Source organism: Capsicum annuum, chromosome 12 (genome assembly GCF_002878395.1).
Source record: "Capsicum annuum cultivar UCD-10X-F1 chromosome 12, UCD10Xv1.1, whole genome shotgun sequence".
Lineage (NCBI taxonomy): Eukaryota > Viridiplantae > Streptophyta > Magnoliopsida > Solanales > Solanaceae > Capsicum > Capsicum annuum.
This window is the reverse complement of record NC_061122.1, coordinates 81850499-81870454: the sequence shown is the minus strand read 5'-3', so window position 1 is coordinate 81870454 and position 19956 is coordinate 81850499. Positions and strand designations below refer to the sequence as shown.

At 34.4% G+C, this 19956-nt stretch overlaps 1 protein-coding gene across 5 annotated transcripts in view; it reads right to left on the bottom strand.

Annotated features, from left to right (window-relative positions):
* Positions 1–12062: 12062 nt before the first annotated feature.
* The window catches only part of LOC107850201 (protein ILITYHIA), a 59321-nt gene continuing 51427 nt past the window's right edge, over positions 12063–19956 (bottom strand). For 4 of the 5 annotated variants that reach the window (XM_016694616.2, XM_047401861.1, XM_047401862.1 and 1 more), the window contains 9 exons: positions 19723–19835; positions 19407–19565; positions 19132–19228; positions 18858–19040; positions 16591–16785; positions 15794–15973; positions 15554–15686; positions 15280–15358; positions 12778–13123 (listed from right to left, as the gene is read on the bottom strand). In XM_016694616.2, the coding sequence (XP_016550102.2) occupies positions 13081–13123; positions 15280–15358; positions 15554–15686; positions 15794–15973; positions 16591–16785; positions 18858–19040; positions 19132–19228; positions 19407–19565; positions 19723–19835 (1182 nt within the window). In that variant the 3' untranslated portion in view covers positions 12778–13080. Of the gene's footprint in view, positions 12584–12777; positions 13124–15279; positions 15359–15553; positions 15687–15793; positions 15974–16590; positions 16786–18857; positions 19041–19131; positions 19229–19406; positions 19566–19722; positions 19836–19956 lie in introns of those variants that run through there. The other variant, XR_007048696.1, reaches the window with a different exon arrangement.

Sequence of the window (19956 nt, the reverse complement as noted above, 5' to 3'; positions counted from 1 at the left end):
ATCCCAAGGGCATAAGCCTATCATGGGTCGATCCCTATTTATGTGTTTATGGGTGGTATCCCAGGGGCATAAGCCTATCATGGGTCAATCCCAGTTGATATGTACTGGAGGCAGCCTAACGGTCACAGTACAGTATAGTAATGATTACAAAGATGATAAGAACGAAGGTAAAGTGATTGAATAAATACAATGTACAGGTTGTCACAAGTTCTAGTAAGTGTGGTTCACTCCTATTACGATTTATTCACTTGTTTCTGATTTCTATTGAGCTCCTATATCATATGTGATTATCTATAGCTTTACATATCAGTACATATTTTGTACTGACATCCCCACGGGGGACCTGCATTTCATGCTGCAGGCACAGGTACCTCAGCTCATACACCGTACAAGTAGGAGCCAGGATATCCAGCTACTTTTGGTGAGCTCCAGTTTACTTCGAAGATTTTCGTGTCATAACCAGACACTTTTGGTATTGGATAGAAGTTAGTTATATGTCGGGGTGTGTCCCAACCTTAGTTAAACTCTGTGTATTGTCTAGAGGCTTTGTAGACCTAATGTACAGTCAAGGTGGTGTTTTGTTAATAGATGTGATGACTCCAACGGCCAAGTATTGTATATACATATATATGTGTGCTCGAGCTTATAAAGGTGATTATTTCCTTTTATATGTGACATGATGTTGTCTGAATTTCGGGTTGTCATAGAGGTATGCATGGGAAGTATAAGGTTATGAGTTGGTTCTCCCGGGCCTCCTCGGTTACGGGTTCCAGTCCACCTTAATAGGATTTGAGGGGTGACAGATTCCCATTATGATGAAATCCATTTTAAAAGTTAAAAGTGAGAATAAATCTCATTTTAGAAAAAATAGTAGTAAAACTATATTTTTAGTTGCAATTGTACCATTTATCGCTTTAGTGATCATGAATGTATTGAAGTTATGTATGTCATTACTGGTATCCAAACCATACAGTTATAAGCATCTAAATATCTATAAACTACAGCCACGTCCTTTACAAGGATAAAACACTTCCCAAAATCTAACCCATATCATAATCATGACCCTAGGCGCAATAACTACATATACATACGTACATACATATATATATATATTTGGTGAAATTACAAAATAATATTATAACTGAAAATTACAAGTGGAGAAAATTAAAATTTATCCTCTTTTTTTTGGCTGGGGTGCGGATATCTCGTTGTCTTTAAGGAGATTCAAGCCCACTGCAGCAAATTATTTCACCGGTCCAGCAGTAATCTTCTTGACTTGTCCCCTCCCGAATACAACAGCCTTCTCACAAAGAACAACTCAACAACTCTGGACAAGAGTTGAGTTCAAAGCTCCACAAAAAGAACACCTCCCTTTAACTAATAAACTCTCTTTTTTACTATCTTTTGTGAACTCTCAATTATCTTGTGTGTAGAAAAATATGCAAGACCACCTCTATTTATAGGTGAAGAAATCTTCCACGCAATGAATAGGAAGATAAATGTAGTAGATGAATGGCATAGAAGTTACAAGAGTTATGAAGGTTATAAGAGTTATAAAGGTTACAAGAGTTATAAAGGTTACAAGATATAAAGAGTAGGATAATGGAGGAATAAAGAGTGGAAGTTACAAGAGTTACATGAAACTTATGTCCACATTCTACCACCACTAACTATTGAGATTAATGGCTCATAATACAAATGAAATGGGAGTTAAAAAGTTTCAAATTGCAGCATTGCAACATTTGTGGTTCACTACCAAATAAAGACCATAACTCTTTTAAGAGTAATTGGCAATTAAAGTGAGAATTTTTGCCAAGAATGTAACTTAATGCATTTAAGAGCTAATGTCCCTAACTGCCAAACTGTCATGCAAAATAATAATATTAAATTATAGTATTAAAATGCTACATCAATCCCCCACTCATTTTAATATTAACACAAGAGAGTCTACTAGCTGAAGGAAGACTACCATGCATAATGAAGGTGTGCTCTGTATTGAACCTCCACTTAGTAAAACAGTAATTTTTACTCTAGAGTGGTAGTAGTGGTCTCAGACTTGAACTATGACTGCTTAAGAAAAATAAAAGTTACTTCTTACACATAATAGTCAAGGTATTGACATGAGCTTTATAGCCAGCACATTACGGCCTTGTGCTATCCCGATTTTAATGAGTGTCTTTTGAGAATGAGACTAATTCTCATAGGAAGCGACCTACCTTCACACTCCCATAGGTGAAATTCGTCGAGAGTGCTCCTGTAATTTTAGCACCCCACTCATACGAGCTATAAATTTTTATTAAGAGTTTCTTTTAAACTCAACCTCACAATTATTACAGGTAAATGCACTCACACCATAAGGAGGGATAAAAAATAATGCATTTTTCACAACAAGTCATCATGTAATTGTTTTCCTATTGAACGTGGTTATAGGATCTCTAGTCCCTAGGTTGGTTTCCTCACATATGAATCAAGATTTAATAAGCTTCAATCTCATCCCCCTCGATGTGATCCAGACCTTTTCTCTTACTAAAGCCTTAGTCAATGGATCTGCAAGATTCTCACAAGATTTGACACAATCAACATTAATGGTACCATTTGTCAAATATGATCTCAAATTACTGTGTTTTCTCCTTATAGGTTTGGATTTACTGTTGTAATAACAGTTTTGAACTCTACCAATTGCAGCGGTGCTATCACAATGAATTAAAATAGGAGGATTTGGTTTTTCAAAATAAGTCATTTGAAATAACAAATCTCTCAACCAAGTCTAAACCTTATACTAAGGTCCACTAGTCTTAAATATGCTTAACATTCTAGCAACCTTGGGTAATAGGATCCTAAAAGTATAAAAAGTATTTCACCTTAAGGATCAATTACCCATCTAGACTCCAAACTCATAAATTAGGCTAAGTCACGGTGTTCTACCCAATATCACACCCTAACATTCCTATCTAACATGCAACATATATAATACACCATCAAGAGGGGTAGACAGAAGCCTACCTGATGCCGAATCGCCCATAATTTTCTGCTTTGGCTCTAAGATTCGAAATATTGTAACGCTATCAAAATAATAATCTACACATCGTTAGAAGTAAAATGACACTTATATTGCTGTATTAAGGGTCGATTCAAAAATCGGTCTAGAACAAGCTCGCATAGCTCAGAAACAGAATAAAAAATTAAACTCATCACGGAGTCCTTTGAAAAATAAGGAATGTGTGCTCAAAAGTTAAGTACAAATAAAGCATAAATCGGGTCTCAAATCAACCCTTAAAGTTTAGAAATTTAAGACCTAATTTCTAAGAATTTACCATGATTTAGAATGAAAATTGAAGGAAAAAATAATGGAAAAAGACCTAGGAGAGTTAGGCTATAGCTTCTATGGATGATTTCCCACTTTTTCCTCTCTTTGAGCTCTCAACTTGGTGTGAAAATGGTGAAAGAAATAGTGGAAAAATTGGGTGAAAAATAGCCCAAAACGAGGATGGAAGCCTTGGGACCTAAACCAAGGATTTTCTAGCCTAAAATCAATTTTCTGGAGCTGATGTCGCTGTCAAAATACTCATCCGGAGTCATCTACTAAGAGTTTTGATTCGAGATCAAATCCTAAACAGCGAAAGCTCCAAAACAGGGAAATGAGCCTAGTCCAAACGAACTATCCGATAATCGAATTGATTGTTCCGACAAGTCATAAATGACTTGCAGCCATTTTAGAAAAGCTCAAAATGTCAAAAATGCACGTAAATCGAAGAAATAACTAGAAAATTCATTACACCTAGACCGAAAAAACACAAAAAAAAGGCAACAAATATCTAAAAAGAACAAAAAATAGGAAAATTCTAGAATCTAATCTTCATTTCAGATCACAAATCGAGTTTACCTCCATAGGGCAATGTTCATCTTCTTCTTCTTTCTTGGTGAAATCCATGTAGTGAACTAGCTCTACATGACATACGACTTGAGACGTTCATAAAATAAAGTGAGAGAGATTCATAATGCAAAAGTCCTTCAAAAAATTGCATTCACAAATGATTACTGTAAGTTCAGAACATTACGATTTATGAACCGACACTAGAATAATCAATGTATAAAGTAAAGCCTCTAATACATAATAACTAATAACAATACTGATCGAAACAAGGCCCCAACATACCCAAAATAACTAGAAATACTGAATAAGGAATAATATGCCCTAAACATTCAAATAGGGTTCACCAATTGTTCAAGAGTGTGCAAATCCTTGCATGGAATCATTTCCTCTGAGTATCTTTACCTATAGAAATAAGTGCTCTAACAAATGTAATGTGAGTGCATATGAAGTAGTACTCAAGTGTTAAACATAACTGACTAAAACAATAAACGGATACATGAAAGGAAGGGTAACTCAAAGCAATATAAATAAGACAAACAGAATTCAAGTAACTCTATAATTAGAAAAGAGTTAATACATATAAAAATGACCCTAAACTTGACACCAAATTATAACTTTGACAGTGCACAAATATGACCTTTAACTATTCAAAACTGCACAAATATGATCTCCAATCCTACGTGGCAAAATGCGTGTTCAACACGCAAAACTGGGCACGTCCAGCTTAAAATCTAAGGGCATAATACATAAATATGACCTTAAACTTTGACAGTGCACAAATATGACCTTTAACTATTCAAAACTGCACAAATATGACCTTTAAATGACTCTTCACTATTAATTTTTTATTCGGCTCAAAGATGAAAATGACATCTAATTTCTTTTGTCATTGCGGAAAAAGAGCAATATTGAAGATTTATTAATTAGGCGGGTCAGCCTCATACGAAAAAATCGAGCGGGTATGCATATATATTATAAAGCAGAGGACGAATTTAAGTTATATAATATATCTAAATATTATTTATTTAAATATTAAATTAAAGATGAAACTATACTAATAATAAGAAAAATTATAGTTTTAATAAAACGTTATTATATTAATGTTATTAAGGATAGTAGTAGTAGTATATTCAATTAATGTTATCAAATTAACGTAATTAAAAGATGTTATTAAATTAACGTTATTAAAACGTTATTAAATTAACGAGGGGCGGACCTACGTGGTTACCATGGGGTTCACCCGAACCCCCTCAGTAAAAAAATTACATTGTATATATATAGGATAGAAAATGTATATTTATATACGTATGTTAATGTTGAACCGCATGAAACAAGACACTTAGATAGTCCAGTGGTGTTATTTGCTCTTCTTGGGCGCTTCCTTCAGCCTACTATGCGGATTCGATCCCTGCTAGTGGTTGTTTTTTTTTTAATTAAAAAAACTAGGTGTTGCTACTATTGCTACTATAGAAATAAATAAAATAATAATAATAATAATAATAATAATAATAATAATGATAATTTTTTGAAATTAAAAAAAAAAGTTAGGTGCTGCTACTATAAAAATAAAAAAATAAAAAATTATTATTATTATTATAATAATAACAATAAAATAATAATAATAATAATAATAATAATAATAATAATAAAACGACGTCGCTTTAACATAAAAAGCAAAACTTTGACATTGCACAAATATAACCTTTAACTATTCAAAACTGCACAAATATGACCTCTCTCCAAGTTAACCCTTTTAACGATGTGGCACCGCATGATTGGATAACCTTTCCACGTAGGCGCGAGTGAGACTCACGCATGGGATTGCAAAATCGGAGATCATATTTATTCAGATTTTGAATAGTTAAAGGTCATATTTGTGCACTATCAAAGTTTAAGGTCAAAATTATAATTTGATGTCAAATTTAGGTTCATTTTCATGTATTAACTCATTAGAAAAAATTTTAACATTTACATCATCTCCTTTTAATGGGAGTTTCTTTAATAACTAACTACCACCATGTGAGCATAGAAAGTTCGATCTCACCTCGATTGCCTAAGTCATTACATCAGTTTGTCAGGGTGATGAGACATACATATAATAAGTGCTAGCATTTGAATTCATATCAATCCCTCATTGGGTAACATATAGGAATCACCGGAACCAATGGTTGAACCTTTATCCTATGTTGGCTTACATAATTTTTGGACGTTTTTCACGTGAACACACACATTCTCGATTAATAATAATACTCCCTACAGTAATGTGATAAGGAAATTTCGATGGGCCCATAAATATGTCCCTATTTCATCATCTTGTGCATCATAACATAAGCAAATAAATAGTAAAATTTTCAGGTAATCGTATTTAAAAAAGCATCATAATTTGAGTAGTTATCATATAATGGATGTGAAAACAAAAATTCTATGGGATAGGAAATAATATGAATTCAAGGATAAGATAATGAATTCACAACATTTAGAGTGTAACACATAAACAATAACATTTCCTAATGAAGGCATAATTCTCTTACCGAGGATAATATGTTAAATATTGAGGAACATGGCATGGGGAGAACAAATACAAGTTCCACATGGAGATATTTAGACTTACTATAACTGCTCGTACCCAATTTCCTTATAGTCAAGTAATTTTCACTCTATAACATCAGTATATTAACCAACCCTAACCTTATTCCTTCTAGCTTAGGAACTTCTACTTTGAATCAGAACTTGTACCTTTCTCCTTTACGTGTAAGCTCGATCTTTCACAAAGTTAGAGGGGCTTGACAATCAATAGGATAGGTGAATTTGCTCTTCCCTCCTAGCAAGTTGTCTCCCTAGTACATCAATACGGTAGATAGATCGGGTAGTAGATCATCCGTTAATCCACTACTCTCATTGTGTTCCATCGGCTTCAAAGCTTCTTCACTTTTAGCGCTTAGCGCTCCACCAATGTCTGAATGTTATTTTCATCTGCGTATGGGTTAGATTAGTTCCACTATTGATTGTTTCGTCAATAATTGCGCGTAAGAATTGGAATTTTAGGACTTTTTTTCCAAAGCTACAGAAAGTGTAAATTGAGATTTGAAGTTGGATTGAGCTACATTTCCGATGAAATTTTATATTTAAATTCCTTATCTTATAGGTAAAGTGATTTTGAAAGAATTTTCCATTTTTCATCGTTAGATTCTTAGTGTAAACTTTTTGACTCAAATTTGACAAACTTTTATATTGCAATATGGGTATCGATGGAGGCGTATTCACATATAGAATGTATTTTTGACAGTTTGGGAGAATTTCAAAGTCATTTTGAAGGGGTAGGTCATTGGGTGATCGAGTGGGCTTGTGGTTCGAATTTGAGGTAGCTTATGGCTTACTCTTCTTCAGAATTGCCTTGAGTGAAAACATATAACTCAAAGTATGGTATGGGTTTGGCAAAATAATTGATTGGACGTCCGAGGTGATATTTGACAATGTATGGCATGAGATTTCTAAAGTATTCTTTCATATTTCTGGCTGCATGATGCATTTTTATAATCAAGGGGATGATTTGCCCTGATGGAGACGATATGAGAAGTAAATGAGAAAAACAAAGATACATGACCTATGGGAAAAATTCAGAATTTGTTAATATTGAAGCTTGTAGCTTGTTTGAGCCCAGCATTGCATTGTAATATATATCTATTGCATTCAAATTCATTTTATCATTGTGGTCATGCATACCCGCTCATACTCATTTCATGGACTTATGGACATTTTCAAAAATAATGCTTTCGAAAGAATCTGCGTGCCCGCGGAAAACTATTTTGGGTGGATTTTACTGATTTATCACTTGTCTGCCTGAGAACTATTTTGAGTGGATTTTACTATGTGTAAATAACATAAATCCCTAGACAATGAAAATAATTACTCAAAATTCCTTGTTGTTTTCTCTCTCCCTTTTTTTTTTTTGCAAACATACTCATACATTCGGTCACATATTATACATTGGTCGAATGTATGATGTAACAGCTAATTCTATATTTAAGGTAAGAGAATCTTTAATTATTTTACACTTCCTTAATTAAAGGCAATAATTAGCCAACATTAAGTCATTTATTGATAGAACATGTAACTAATATTTGAATTTTAAAAATTTTGTTATACATAATTTTTTTTCCTATGATTCACGATCTGAAAAGCCAAAAAATAATTAATTTCTTCTACACACATTCTTCAAAACTACTAAAATCTTCTTCTACATACATTCTTCAATACTAGTAAAATCAATATGAATATCCCCGTATTGTTGCGACATTCTAAAATTTGGGAGTCAGAAATTAATGATACGTCATACAAAAGTGATGCAATAGTAATTTTGATAAATGCGGACGAATCGGTCACAACTGCAGGACTTCCGGTTTCTTTCCAAAGGAATCATGAAAAATATAATATGATTTTCTATTTGCGGATGCTTTGAATGGTTTTGGTTGTATAAACATTTTTTATTAGTTTTTTTTTTAATGCTGGAGCAAGTAATATATTTTTTTTTATTGATTATAGATATTAATTTCTTTAATCAATGATTTATATTAGTATAAAAATTTTATGATTTTTCCCTATATCATAGTTCGTAACCATATAACTTGAAGTTAGAACATGATTATAAATGCACATTAACTATGTAACTTATCCTCTATAGGAGTAAATAATTGTTGAAACGCACGATATATTAAAACATTGTACATTAATAGTTAATGTGTAATAAATATATGATATAACATTATACATTTTTAACATGTATGAGGTTAGAAATACAATAACGAAATTTAACTGAATTCAATTTTAAAAAAAAAATTATATACAGTATCATTCCAGTAAATTTACGAATGTATAATATGTCTTTATACAGTCAAATCAATGTATAATAAATGTGTGTCAATAAACGTTTGAATGTATAATAAGTTGTTCTACATTCAAAGCAATGTATAGTGAAACTGTGTCATTCTAGTAGACTTACGAATGTATAATATTTGATTATACATTCGTATCAATGTATGATATAGATACATTATAAATGTGCATGATATTAACAATTTCTGTAATTTTTTTACAAGTAATAAACATTTTACAACATGCATGTTGTTATGTTAATACATATGTTTAAAACGTATTAATCTAAAGTTCCATGTAAGATTCACTTATAAGCAAAGGTACATAATAGAAAACATATTATGTGTTCAAAATATAATGTCAGATTAATTAGTAATATGTTGTTTTAATCATTAACATTAAGTGAGGGAAATTCAACAAGTGAAAGGGAAAATCCCAGTAAATATTTTCTTTGGCTTTGCCCTTTAGTTTCGTCCCCATAGTTGGTCAAAAAGACAGCGCAATAAGCACCAACAACGTCTAAAACCAACAAGTTCATAATTGACCCAGCCCTTTAAGGGTTGTACGAAATCTGAATACATTCTAAGTCATCACTGCTCAAGATTTATACATAATAAATTCCTTCAATGAAAAATTCAAATTAAAAAAAAAATAAAAAGGAATTACGCAAAATAATAATCAAAGGGTTTTTTCAATTTGATTTTATTTTGTTATTGAGAGTATGTATTTGATTAATTCAGGTTTAATTTTAAAAAAAAAAAAAAAGAAAAAAAAATTTTGGACTTATGAATTTCGAGTAGAGAAAGTGGAATTCGTGGTTAAAGAGAAGTGAAATGGTGAGGAAGAAGGGAAGGTAAAATTGGAGAGAAAAGGTAGCAAGATTTTAGGAGAAAAATATAGAGCATAATTTGGAGCAAAATATGGTTGTTTGGAATATATAAGAAGGAAGAGAGAGAAAATAAAAAAGGTAGGAATTTAAGTAATTAATTTGGGATTTTTGTAATTTCCTTTTCAACATGGGATGTAATGTAATAAGGTAAAGTTAGCATGGGTATATATATGTAATTTTTCCTAAGGAGAACTACTTCGAGTGGATTTACTTATTCATTAGCAAGGATAAATTTAAGTCCCAAGCCCGATGAGTTCTGCTCTAGATGGGTATAAGTAGGGGTGGACATTCGATTTGTTCGATTTGATTGTTCAATATTGGTTCGATTTTTTGATTTTCGGATTGACGAAAATGACAACCATAACCAAACCAAAATTATTTCGGTTTGGTTCGATTTTTACAAATTTGATTTGGTTATTTCGATTTTAAAGATTAAAGTAGTGAGCATTTACAATTGGTGATTTTTCTAGAAAAATAACCTTTTTTAAAACCATTATTCATTGCCAAATATAATTACTTCAACACGCATGAAATAACCATAAATATCGACCTCGTTAAGTCATTGTCATTGACGTGATGGCAGTGGCCACACTCGACAGCGGCTGCCGATGGCAGTGACGAACTGAGCAAACAACTGCCGACTGCCGTTGACGATGTTGAAATTTCAAATGAACTGACAAACTGAGGATGGTTTAGCGCCGCTGCAGCCTTCACGGTAATGTTCAAGGCTAAAGCAAAGCAGTATATTAGGATTTAGGGTTACTAAATGATTATAATTTATATATTTATATGTTATATTAGATTATATTATATTTTTAGTACATTTGCAAATATAATATATATGTATATATATATATATATATATATACATATTTATATATAAATTATAATATATTATTTATATAATTTTAGTTTTTCAATTTATCCAAAAAAAAATTGAAAATCGAAAAACCAAACCGTTTAACCAAATTTCTAAAATTTGAAACCTAAACCAATTCAAAAAATCAAAAAAACAAACCAAAATTAAATTTCAATTCCGTTTTTTAATTTTTCCGATTTAAACCAAAATATGCGCATTTGTCTTTGAGAGAGAGAGAGAGCTATCACTTTAGCGAGCTGTAGGACAAACTACATTCAAGAGGAAAAAGGAAACTTTGAATAGAAGGATCAGTGCCCGTAGCAGTCTGTCAATCAAAACTTGATCGAAAAACCAGTGTTTATTGAAGAAGCTATAGAGTCGATTCATATCTAATCAGCTGATATACTAATGCATTTAAATTCTTCTTAAAAAGACGTGTTGAGCTTTCTTTCCCTTCGCTAACCCCCATAGTTGGGAGGAGTCAGGGCTCTGACCGCGTGCTTGTTGAAGAATGAGCCACGTCTTTGGATCCTGCTTAGGGGCGGCTTTCACTTTCGGCATCCATTAAACTTTACTGTTCCGTACTAAATTCCAGTTCCGTTCTAGAAGTAGTTAATTTCTCAAATTCCCTAGGAGCACAGTGCTCCGTGGATCTTTCTTTTCGACGATATACTAAGCGCCAAGCCTACCTGGGTTCTGTCAACACGCCGATCCTTGGACCTATTCTATTCAGTCCAAACAAAGAACAATCAATGATTTTCTTGATGGCATTTCTAAATGAGAATGAGTCAGAGGAGAGGGGTGGTTGGATCAAGCTTGAAAGGAATGGACGGGCATAGGCTTAATAGTGAACGCAGACTGCAACTAGATATGAGATCAATGACAACAATAAAAGAAAGATGGTATAACGACCATACGAGTCCCCATTGATCCCACTTCACAGCATACCACATTTGAGGGGATGTAAATTGATAGGATCATTGAACATAGCATCACATCACATATTTTATTATTGTTATACATAGTAGTGCTCCTTATTAACTGGTATTTTTGAGTTATTGAAATTTTTGTGCCTGTAGGATATTCTTTTAACATTCTTTATTCGATATAGCGACTAAGCTCAGCCAACCCATAATACCTACTGATTACTAGTGATTTATTCTCTCTACACCTTATTTATGCAGATCTCCACAGCAGTCAACAGCGCAAATTTTGATCGTAAAATGATACTTCATTAAAGGTGAGCTCCTCGCATTCAGAGCCCTTGAACCAACTTCTTCTGTTCTTATTCCTGTCTGTCTTCGAAATGACATGCTTGAATTGGTTTCATTTATACTTATTTTACTTCTTATGAAAGTGATATTTGGATTTTGATTATTGCATTTACGATTAATATTATAACCATGAAGTTTGCTATGTTCTTGTTATGAAAGGTTGGTTTACCTACTGGGAGAAGTAGGTGCCATCACAACCCTAGCCTTTGGGTCATGACACAACCAAGTTGGTTTACCTAATTGGGGAAGTAGGTACCATCACAACCCTAATTTTTGGGTCGTGACAACCAGTGATTGGACAACGCACATAAATATTATTTCATTCGATTGTGGGTTACATGACCTCATTCGAGAGACGAGGCAATCAAACCAAAATGACATTAATTCAGGACCCGATTACAGGTTATATTCAAGCCTGTTTACTGCTATTACTCAACTGATTGAAAAGGGAAAATATGGAATACGCCAGTTGCCAACAATACAAACCGCACAAATGATTTTACACACATAACTTAAACTCAACATGTACTGTTATGATGTAATGTTGAGGAAAACATAGTGGCTTTGCATCTTACTGAATACGTACCTACAACAATATCCCAGCTTGGCAAGAAATTTCCCTTTCTGAGGAAACCGGAATTTGAACCTTCAAGTCAATTTGAAGTGAATAACCAGGATAAAAAAAAGAATGCTGAGATATGAAATCATTTGTCACGTCTTCCTGAACCAAACAGTCTCGTATGTCTTTATTTGTGAATAACCACCAGAAAACAGGTTTTCTGAAGTTGGTATCTGCAATATAATGACATACACACCTACGGCAAATAGAGGATATCACAGTAAACTTTCATCCCAGAATCGACTTTCAGTGAAAGCAACCGTTTCACCACTGTTAATATACTTCCCCTTATAGTTTTGTGTCTCTAGTCTATACTGGTCATAAAAGTGGTAATTTGTAGCACAAAGGTTATTACTTATCACTGAAAGGAAAATGAGTACTGTCACAGTGTAATAAAAACGGTGATTTCCTATATTTGGAGAAAATTTACAAAATTTAGACAAGAATGTGAGCTCCCTGCCTTTCCTCGAAGGCAGGCTATTTAATCTCAATATAAAAAATATCGGAAGCACAATCCACCCGGCATCAAAAAATGGCAGATATCAAACTCATCCTTATTTGCTTACATCTATATGTATAAGATGGTTACTGTAAATAATTAAATCTCAAGCAAAACTTCCACTTCTACTTGTCTCACTGACCTTGAGGATAAGTAGTTTGGAGGCAAAAGAGTGATTTACGGTCATAATCTTGTCAGCCACTTGAGGCGTCCTTATCGCTATCTCCACTCTCATCACTGCAACATGAACAAAGTCAGAATATCATGAGTAAGTTGAAAGCGTAGCTGCCCAAATACAAGAAAATAAAGTTGAAGCTAAAAAGTGTGCACAATATAACGCAGCAATGAAGATAAAAGAAAGACTAAAATAAAATGCCCCTAGGGATTTGGTTCAGTGGAAAGGGAGGTGTTGGCAGCGTGCACTCATGAGTTCGAGTGATACTGTGGACTAACCCAAATAATCAGGTGGAAAAGGGTACAGCAGCAGGACCATTACCACCGGTTTTGAACCGTGCAAGTTGACCATCGGTAATTTATTGATTATACAAGAAAAAAAGAGAAATTTCACTGTGGACTACAAGGCACAAGCAAGGGGAATCTATAGATTGAACAATGATGCTTGAGATACGAACCCTCGAGGGTAGAAACTACTTGCAATCTTATTCAGAGGAGAGCAGACATAAAATCTAAGAGAGATATTTTCCACTGAAAAGTATGTTACAAAATCAACAATAGACTAATCATTGTCTCTATTACTGCGAGATGCAAGCTAAATCAAACATTGCTTCCTCAGTCCGGGAAAAACGGAAAATTAGTGACTCAAAATTGATGGAGTCATTGTGAGAGCTTCCAAGAAATCATTTTAGGAGCTAAAAAGGAATCCTAAAAGCACTTCAAAAAAGGTATCCTAGATGTTCCTTTTCAAAGAGCAGAAATAAAGTTTCTTCGAACAGTAACAGGCAAGCAATTCCTCCCAAGGGCTTCAACAGAAAGATTTTCCTGTACAGCTTAGATTCTTAGTTGACCTCTTTACAGCTTACCTTTTTTATTCTCTCCAAACATCCTACGAATGGAACAAAAAGAATTTTCCCCTCCAAAAAAAAAAAGGGAGGGGGAGTGGGGTAAAAGACCTAAAAAAAATTGACTCCCTTTGTGAATGCCTTCTATTGTTCAGACTAAGGCATTTCAATAACATAAAATGAAGACTCTTTCACCAATTTGATGCAAATAAACTGAACTGTGGATTTTACATATGATAACATGAGAGATCACCACAATACAGCACTTAATAAAAGGGGTAAATCAGTTATCAGTTGCATACTTCTTGACAATTATTCAAAAAAGGCGGTTGTCCATGTTACTTGGTAATCAACAAGACCTCCAACCCTAGGAGAGTAGTTAAATAGTATCCTTGCGTTTGAAATTATTGCACCTTAGTTCAATAATTTGTGCATCCTCGGTCAAAGTAGACCAGTTACAAAAGTAGGGGGAAAAGAACCAAATGAGTTACAAATATAACCAAGAGCACTCCATAAAGTAGATAAACAAAGAACAAGAACTCGTCAAGTAATGAGAGATCAAATGATATACATGGAACTAGGTACAACTTAGAAATGACAAAATTAGGACCCTAACTTTGGGGGTAGGTTTAAAGGAGTCCCCAAAATACACTCTCAACCACTTTTGATTCTGTAAGTTTGGTAAAAGTGAGCACTCTTGGGCTTCATCAAAATATTTACAAGATCCGAGAGGTTTGATTTAACGGGAACTGTGAAAACAATAATGATTAAATAGGAACTCACATTTTGGAAGTACATTTATTGCAGTTTACTCTAATTTTGGTCTACATTTGGTGTCTGGTGCATTTTGTTGAGGTACTTTTACTGCAATTTGACGGGACTTTACCAGTGTTGTTATAAAATCTTTTTTACACACCTCTCCTTAAATCTAACCACGGAGACTAAAAGTCCCACATTTGGCAAACTTAAGGATCAAAATTACTCAGGAGTAGGTTTAAGGGATTAATTTAACCCTGCCCCAAAAACATAAGGACCATTATATTGATTTTGTGCAAAAGGAGTAAAGAATCTCTGCCATAATTAAGTTCTCAAATGGTACTAATTTAATAGCAGGTGTATCTTCCATGGTGATTTAATGTAGTAGTGAACCAAACCAGAGCAAGCAGTAAAACAGAAATGAAGTGTAAAAATGGGTAAAGAAGAAGCCTATCACAGAAAAAAAAAATTGTCAAAAAATTTCTGTGATAGAAATGTTGTACTTGTGAATGATATAACATTAAACGATAATGCAACAGACAAATTCGAAATAGCACATCAGAAGCAAACAATCTGCAAATAGTAAGCTACAGTCTAGATTAATTAAAAACAGTTCACCTGTGCTCAGGGAGCTTTGCTATTCGTCTAGCATCCAAGCCTGTAATAAACTTCTGTGCAGCTTGAACATTTTCTGTACCTGAAAACACAAGAAAGGAACCTCTAGACACTTGCCATACCAAAATCAGAGGACTACAATATCGAAATAGATTAACAAAGCACTAGAAGCAGCTTCTTGAGCATTTCAACAAAATTGGCAAACACATACGTAAAAAGGATCAGCAAGTACCAGAAGCAGCTTAATAAGCATAACAAAAAAATGCAAAGGGAATACCTTTTGCCAATTGAAAGGCATGCAGGGCACACCTCTCTGCAGCAAGTCTCACGGATGTGTTTCCATCCTTCAAACAGTCAGCCAGAACAGGGCCAAATTTTGAAACATGGATGGCAATGGCACCAGGATTGGCCTGTAAGATAGAAAACGACAAAGTTAATTTTAAAACAAAAATTGAGCCTACTGACGAGCACGTGTTATGATGTATGTTGGTTATTTGACTATTTCAGAAGAACGAACTTTTGAAACTGCCTTCACTGCAGATAAGCCCCGTCTTCTGACTTCACTTGAATCATCCTGCATGGCCAACACTATGGATCCCAGAGTTTCCACATGTGAAGTAGCATTTGAAGGATCGCTCTGGATTTGTTGACGTAGAAGCAATCCCAACGCTCTCGTTGATGTTTCACGAACAGGAAACTAACAAATAAAGGAGCAATCACAAATAAAAACCATCAGGTTTCCATATAAATAACTTTTACTCTTTCTGAAAGAGTAAATTGGCAAGGCACTTCTAGTTTTATTGCTAGCATTTGCAATTTAATCTCCAGAGTAAGAGCTTTGAAAATGTTAAGATAACGTAAGAAGAAAATGGGTTTCAGTTTTATTGCTTGCACCTGCAGTTCACTCTCCTGAGTAAAGAATTTGAAAATTTTAAGATGAGTAATAAGAAAATGAAAAACCCCAATCCTATTGTGGATGTTTGGTGTACAGAAAATTGAAAAAATAGAGAAAGTATCTTACCAAAAAGATGCTTCGGATATTAAAAAGAAGACCTCTACTTGTTCATGTTGGACTATAACACTGATTGATTGATTTACTTAATGGGACAAAAAAAGCACCAATCCATTGATTTTCAGTTCAAAAACCTTCCCTTCAATAAAGGTAACTATAAAGTGGAATTATTTTTGTATCCAAGATTGGATCAAAGACAAAGTAGGAAACAACATTTTTAAGTTTCGGCGGCAATCGGACTAATGCAATTTTCCACAAAGAATAATAAAGTTATTAAGTAAAATGATATATGTCAGATGTACCTTTTCATCATTTAAGGTGATTTTGAGGCAGTTTACAATCAATGGGAATGATGAAGAAGCACAAATTATGTCAGGATTGTGCTTAAGCATTGAACAAATAGTAAGCACCGCTCCATGCCTTGAGCACCAGTTAGATGATGAAGTTGATTTTGACAGCCCATCAAGTACTTCAACAACTTGTCCGTCTCCCAGGTACTGTAGAATCATAAAAATGTAGACTACCTGAGAATCAATCTAACAAAAAATTTTGTAAATGTTTTCTTTTGCCTATCAGTTTGTTGCATATAATTAGCTGTAAATCCAGATTTTGTTTCAAGAAAGACTGAGAAACATTTTGGCGAAACACGGTTTCCCTCAGCAATCCAGAATCATTTTTTCCCTCGTTCATTTATGTTTTTCAATAAGGTGATTTTCCTCATTGTTATTCTTTTCTTATTCTGATGATAGATAAATTTTGCCACTATTGGTCTGTGACCAAAGAACACAAACAGATCTACTAAAACTTAGCTCAGTCAAGCTGATGGTATGAAAGAAGCCCATTAATTCAGCACAATTCCAATATACAAACACAACTTTGTCCGAAACATTTTCTGCTGATCTATCTATACAGATACATCACTCTCGGCTTAATAAAGAATCCTTTGAAACAAATCTCCCGAGACTTTAATAGTTAAATCAACAAAGTAAAATGACCCTACACCTCCATCACAGAGCTCAGATAATTTCAGGCACAATTCTCTTGAAAAGTGAAGAAGGAAAATGGTTTTGATTACTCATCCTACGTTCTTTGAGAAGGCAATGTATGATTTTGTTACTAAAAGCACCAAGATAGTCTTGGTATTACAGTCTACAGAAGCATACTTTTACCATACTCAGATGGAAAGGAGATGATAATATCTACCATCTCAACAACATTCTTTTACATCATAAAGTTCACACCTATCAAATGAAGCTACATGGTCAATGAAGATTCAAACAGCCAATCCGAACTTGCTTGGTACTGAAAGCTAAGTTGTTATTTTAGAAAGTTGACACCTACTGTAAAAAAATAACTACTAATGCAATATATCAGTCAAATATTTGTTTAGCGTACTAATAGGTATAATAATAAGTCTGTAACAGAGCGGGGACCTTGAAACTCCATAAAGATCATGAGCAAAAAGATACGCGAAAGAGTCACTGTATGTCAAGATCCCATGCATAGACGATGTTCAAAAAAAAAATCCATGTAAAAAATCCTCCATATGCAGGTTATCCAACAATTGGAAATAGTGTGTGTTAGTAGTTACTACTTAATAGAAGGTAACAAGATGCGAGATCATTTGCCTATCTATTTTTCAAGCTTTAAAAGAAAAAGAAATTTATAAGATCTGTGGGACAAAAATTAAGGATTATTATCCTCTGAAGGAACAATGGAAATTGCAAGAGGCCAATTAAAAATCAAACACCCAGCGCTAAGTGTTAACGAAAGCAAAAGCACAAAATAGCTCTAAGGTCCACGGGGCTTTAAGTGCAAAACGTGAATAAAGCATGAACTTTAACTGAAAAAAGGGGTATACAGCGAAAAAAGCGTCGAAAGGGTAGGATCACCCTGGGTTACTGAAGAGTCGTTTGAAAGATAAAAATACAAATATACATGTTTAATCCAAGATTAATAATTACTAATTATAAGCATGAATGACAAATATATGAACAAAGAAGTTGAAACAAAATTACGATAAAGTAAAATGTCTATTTTTTAGTGTCGCCTCTTTGGAAGAGGCACATTCGTGAGGAGAAGCATGCCTTAGAACATCGATGACGACACTGAAGTGCAGATTAAGGGAGGCGGAGCGCTCAACACATTTTGAGACTCGCTTTAGGGCTTAAGCGCGCCTTTGATAACACTGCCTGTGCTAGAGCGAAAAAAGTGACGACTTCATGATCTACAACCTTCCCTAAAGAAGGGCAGCCTGGTGCACTATAGTTCCCACTAAGCGCAGGGTCCGGGGAAGGGCCCCACCACAAGGGTGTATTATACGCAGCCTTACCTTGCATTTCCACCAAAGGCTGTTTCCAAGGCTTGAACCCGTGACCTCCTTGTCCCTAATTACTCCAAGGCTCCCCTTCATTTACAACCTGCCCTATTTTGAACAAAACTCCCCATCAAATAAATTACCAAATAACCTTTACCAAGCACCTCAGTAAATAAATGAAACCTTGCAAAATGCAGGATGCAAAATCTGATATAAAGGAAAAGAAATATTTCCTGGTAGAATGATCCAAACCTGTGAAACAATTCCCAGTATGCTTGCAGCAGAATTTCTTATTTGATCATCATCATTGTGTATTAAATCCTTCAGTAGGATATAGACACGTGTTCTAGAAGCAATGCTGACACTTTCACCAGCATGCTTAATCACACCTTTCAAAGCAGTTAGAGTAGCCTCACGAATTCCAGCATCTGATGTCTGTTGACCATTAACTTAATGGAATAAACACTGCTTCCTAGAAAGAGATAAATCATGACAGCAGAGAAGTAGAATAAAGTAAAACTATCACCTGCACACCAGATAATAGATCACCAACTAAAGGATCAACTCTGGTACTGAGAGCACTAAGCTTCCCAAGCGCTATAGCAGCACTCGATCGTATTGTCCTATAATAATACTTACATAAGACCAAGGAATAAAGATCACAAAGCACTGAAGCTATCGCTTCACAAAGAAACAGATGTCATGGGAAGAATGAGAAAACAGGGCAGAAGAGCATTATGTTTACAACACATCATTTCCCCATCTACCAGCCAAAAAAAGGTAAACCCCTAAATAACTAACCTTGTGTTATCCTGTAGGCACTTGACAAATGTTGTTTGAAGCTGGGGAAGAAAGGGCTTTAGGGCTATTCCACCCCTTCGAATTATGATGCTCAGTGTCGATAGAATTGCGCTCTTCACTTCCCAAGGAAATCTGTCACCTATAATACGAATCAAGGGTCTGCAATTGAAAGCATATTGTGAAAAAGTTAAGCATAAACTGAGAGAGAATGAGACTATAAAATCTAGAAAAGATAAAACATAATCATCTTAATATCTTCCTATATGAAATTCTTCATGCTGGTACAAAAGTTGTGCCAGTACACCATGGTGCATACCCTGTGATAGGAATCACAAACTCCTTTAGTGTCTTCTCGCTTGTCACTTCAATTAACTCACCAAGACCTAAAGCTGCTTGCTGCCTTAGTTCTGCCGATCCACTTATGAGACCCTGTAAGTTCAAAAGAAAATCATTGGATAGAGAAATCATTGGTGCCTCCACTTTAGTTTTAATGCCTCGCGCCACTCTGCTGGGAAAGTTTTTCAATTACTCCACTACGAAGAAATGTATA